At 34.1% G+C, this 4,694-nt stretch overlaps 1 protein-coding gene across 1 annotated transcript; it reads left to right on the plus strand.

The window, feature by feature from the left end:
* The first annotated feature begins 552 nt into the window (after positions 1 to 552).
* On the plus strand, positions 553 to 1,530 carry LOC141511499 (olfactory receptor 2T29-like). The gene has a single exon (XM_074220653.1). It carries the CDS (start codon positions 580 to 582, stop codon positions 1,528 to 1,530), a length of 951 nt encoding a protein of 316 aa, XP_074076754.1. The 5' UTR covers positions 553 to 579.
* Positions 1,531 to 4,694: the final 3,164 nt, after the last annotated feature.

The following is a 4,694-nucleotide window of genomic DNA, read 5'->3' on the forward strand; positions in this document are numbered from 1 at the left end:
GGTAGAAATATCATAGACAAAGATATTTATATCTATAAATATATAATAATGAATCTTCATTAACAATGTCTTCTATCTTGAAGATATTTCATAATTTAATCATCTGCTTGATTTAAAGCATCTTTTTATATCTTTATGTTTATATTCTGAAGTAGAAATTTTTGTGAAATAAAGAATTTCAACATGGAAATTGTCTTACTTTGTAATTAATGGAGTTTAGAGATTGTTTCATTTTATACTTATTTTTGGAAGGCAATCAGGGTTGTGATTGTTTAGCATTATCTAAATAGTAAGGGAGACCAGACTTGAATTCAGGTCTTCTTGACTCCAGGGTATATCTACTATCCTATGTACCCCTGGAGATCATTTTAAACCAATCTCATATTAAAAATCTTATTCTTTCCCCCATATTCAAAGGTACATCTCAGTTCCTGTTAGAACAACTAATATCATATTTCTTTCCTTCAGTAATAGAACATTAGATATTCCATCATTTATATATATAGGACACAACATCAAATCCTTTGTTGGTTTCATCGTTTTTTTTTTCTTCCCTAGGTGAGATTACTGAAGAAAACAATGTGGTTGGAGAATCAAACTTTGGGGACTGATTTCATTCTATCGGGGCTTCTTAGCCAAAGCAAATACCCCACTCTCTTCTATTCAATGATATTCTTTATTTTCATAGTAGCTCTGATTGGGAACTTGATTTTGATCCTTTTGATTCAACGAGATTCCCACCTCCACACTCCCATGTACTTCTTTATTAGTCAACTTTCCCTCATGGATGTGATGTATATCTCTGTCACCGTGCCTAAGATGTTATTGGATCAGGTGACTGGGATTCATAATATCTCAGTCTCAAGTTGTGGGATCCAGATGTTCCTTTATTTAACACTTGTGGGAGCAGAGTTCTTTCTTTTGGCAGCTATGTCCTATGACAGATATGTGGCCATTTGCCACCCCCTCCGCTATCCTATCCTCATGAATCCTAGAGTTTGCAAATTTCTTGCAATTATTTGTTGGTTCTTAGGCTCCATTGATGGTTTCATACTCACCCCTATCACCATGAACTTCCCATTTTGTAAATCTCGAGAGATACAGCACTTTTACTGTGAGGTCCTTGCCTTGTTGAAACTCTCCTGCTCAGACACCTCCCTCTTTGAGACTGTCATGTACCTGTGCTGTGTCCTTATGCTTCTTATCCCTGTTATAGTTATTTTAAGCTCTTATTCCCTTATTCTCCTCACAGTCTATAGGATGAATTCAGCTACTGGTCGCAGGAAAGCATTTGTCACATGTTCCTCACATGTAACTGTTGTTACTCTCTTCTTTGGGACTTCTATGTATAACTATATGCTTCCTGCTTCTTATCATACTGCTGAAAATGATATGATAGTGTCTGTCTTCTACACTATCCTCACACCTGTTCTGAACCCTCTCATCTACAGCCTCAGGAATAAAGATGTTACAGCAGCTTTGAAGAAAGTACTATGGTCAGAGTTGGCTTTAGCTAATTTTCAGAAGTAGAATATTTTCTTCAAATGCCTTTTATTTTATTTTATTTTTTATTAAAGATTTTATTTGAGTTTTACATTCCCCCCCCAATCTTCTCTCCCTTCCACAGAAAGCAATCTGTCAGTCTTTACTTTGTTTCCATGTTGTAATTGATCCAAATTGAGTGTGATGAGAGAGAAATCATATCCTTAAGGAAGAAACAAAGAGTATAAGAGATAACAAGATCAGACAATAAGATATCTGTTTTTTTCTAAATTAAAGAGAATAGTCCTTGAACTTTGTTCAAACTCCACTGTTCTTTATCTGGATACAGATGGTATTCTCCATTGCGGACAGCCCAAAATTGTCCCTGATTGTTGCACTAATGGAATGAGCAAGTCCATCAAGGTTGATCATCATTCCCATGTTGCTGTTAGGGTATACAGTGTTTTTCTGGTTCCGCTCATCTCACTCAGCATCATTTCATGCAAATCCCTCCAGGCTTCCCTGAATTCTCATCCCTCCTGGTTTCTAATAGAACAATAGTGTTCCTTGACATACATCTACCATAGTTTGCTAAGTCATCCCCCAATTGAAAGACATTTACTTGATTTCCAATTCTTTGCTACCACAAACAGGGCTGCTATGAATATTTTTGTACAAGTGATATTTTTAACCCTTTTTCATCATCTCTTCAGGGTATAGACCCAGTAGTGGTATTGCTGGATCAAAGGGTATGCTCATTTTTGTTGCCCTTTGGGTGTAGTTCCAAATTTCTCTCCAGAAAGGTTGGATGAATTCACAGCTCCTTAAAAATGACCTCAAATGCTTCTATTATTTACTGATGGTGCTTTTTATTCAAATTGTCCTATAATAAATGAGCATCTTCCTCTATTCCCCTGTCTTTCCAAATTAATGTCCTCTCTGTGAGACTTTTTGAAACTTTTCAGTTAATGTTTTCTTGCTTTAGTATAAAAATATTGCCATTTAAGGTTTTTGGATTCTCTATCCAGAATTTGCTAACTAACATTTGTTGATCAAATGACTGAGTGTCTCTGAGTCTTGTTTTTTTCTTTCCTGTCTAATGTGGAATTAAAGAAATAGTTTTTAAATACTTAAAAAGTGAATGGGGAAGATGATGGAGTAATCAATAAATCTCTGGCTATCTCCCATATTTACTTCCAAACAACCATAAAATAGATTTCCAAAAGAAATCCTGGAATAAGAGAATCAACAAAAAGATGGGGTAAACAATCTTTTAACACCCCCCCCCCCCAAACTTGGAAGGTTGCCAGGAAAGGTCTGTCTCAATTCGTAAACCGGAAGCCTAATCTAGGACAGTGTCCTAGCAAACCAGCAGCAAACCCACCTCAGTAAACCAGTGGGAGGTCCTGAACCCTAGCATGGTGGATCTGGCAAATAAGCTAAGAGATACTATAGAATAAAGATAAGGATCTGGAGCAGAATCTATTATGTTTCAGCTGAAGTTAAAAAAAAAAACAGGGTTAGCAATCTTGATTTCAGACAAAGCAAAAGCAAAAAAAGACCAAAGAAAGGAAAGTACATCTTAATAAAAGTTATGGTAGATAATGAAGTAAAATCAATAGGAAATACATTTGCACAAGTGGTGTATCCAAATTCTTAAAGGAGGTTATTTATTTATTTATTCATTTTTAGATTTTTCAAGGCAATGGGGTTAAGTGGCTTGCCCAAGGCCACATGGCTGGGTAATTATTAAGTGTCTGAGGCTGGATTTGAATTCAGGTACTCCTGACTCCAAGGCCAGTGCTCTATCCACTGCGCCACCTAGCCACCTCCTTAGTTAATTATTGATTAATGACTAATCAAGAGACAGAGAACATTATGAAATATAAAAGAGATACTTTTGATTATACTTTATTAAAAAACTTTAGATCCAATACAACCAAGATTAGAAGGAATATGGAAAGATGTGAAATAATCTTTATAACAAGTGTTTCTGATCAAGGTTTCATTTCTTAAAAAATAGAGAACTAAGTCATATTTATATGAATATAAGTCATTCTCCAACTGATAAACGATCCAAGGATATGAATATGTAGTTTTCAGATGATGAAATCAGTAATAACTAAATCTAAATCTAAATCACTTTTGATTAGAGAAATGCAAACAAAAATAACTCTGAACTACCACTTCACACTTATATTTCCTAAAACGACAGGACAAAAAAAAAAAGGAAAATGGTACATGCTAGAGAGGATGTGGGAAAACTGAGATACCAATGAGGGGAGCAATTTGGAACTATCCCAAAAGAACAACTAAACTTATCCAGTAATACATTACTAGATCTGTAACCCAAAGAGATCATTTAAAAAATGAAAAACTACATCTGCAAAAATATTTATAGCAGGCCTATTTCATCAAAATATTGGAAATTAAAAGGGGATCCTCATCAACTTGAGAACAAGTGTCTATATGAATGTAATGGAATTCTGTTGTGAAATAAAAAGTGATGAACAGGCTAATTTCAGAAAAATCTAGAAAGACTTGTACCAACTTATGCAAAGTGAAAGGAGTAGAAAAATGTTGTACACAGTATAAGCAACTTTATGTTGATCAACTACGAATGACCCAGCTCTTCTCAAGTGACACAATGATCCAAGACACTCAGAAAGGAAAATACAATTCACATATAAGTAAAAACTGATCATCTGTGAATGCTGACTGAAATATACCTTTTTATTTTATTCTTTTTCATTTTTTGTTTTGATCCATTACTTTTTTTCACAAATGTGACTAAAATGGAAATACGCTTTACATGATAGCACATATATATATCCTATATCAAATTGCCTACAATCTCAGAAAGAGGGATGAAAGATGGTGAAAAATTTGGAGCTCAAAATCTTATGAAAATGAATGCTAAACTTTTCTTTGACATATAATTGAGAAAAATTCTATTTTTATAAAAATGGATGGGACTAACATGTCTTTATCAAATATTGATTTTACTCAGCATCTCATTTCCTGTTTGTGTGGTATTACTAACATGATATGTCAATGGAAACAGGATAGTTGCCAGTTTCCAAGATATTGGCAAAAATTTGAGAAAAAATTTCAAGTTATCAATTGTGAAAAAAAAGATTGAATTGAAAAAAGAATTCAATGAATGACTAAAATTATATTTATTTGGGTCAACATGGAAGGATTTGTGCTAA

The sequence above is a fragment of the Macrotis lagotis genome, chromosome 2 (genome assembly GCF_037893015.1).
Source record: "Macrotis lagotis isolate mMagLag1 chromosome 2, bilby.v1.9.chrom.fasta, whole genome shotgun sequence".
Classification (NCBI taxonomy): domain Eukaryota; kingdom Metazoa; phylum Chordata; class Mammalia; order Peramelemorphia; family Peramelidae; genus Macrotis; species Macrotis lagotis.

Excerpts from the sequence above, each read along its gene's own strand:
- LOC141511499 (XM_074220653.1), top strand. The coding sequence starts at position 580 with ATGTGGTTGGAGAATCAAACTTTGGGGACTGATTTCATTCTATCGGGG.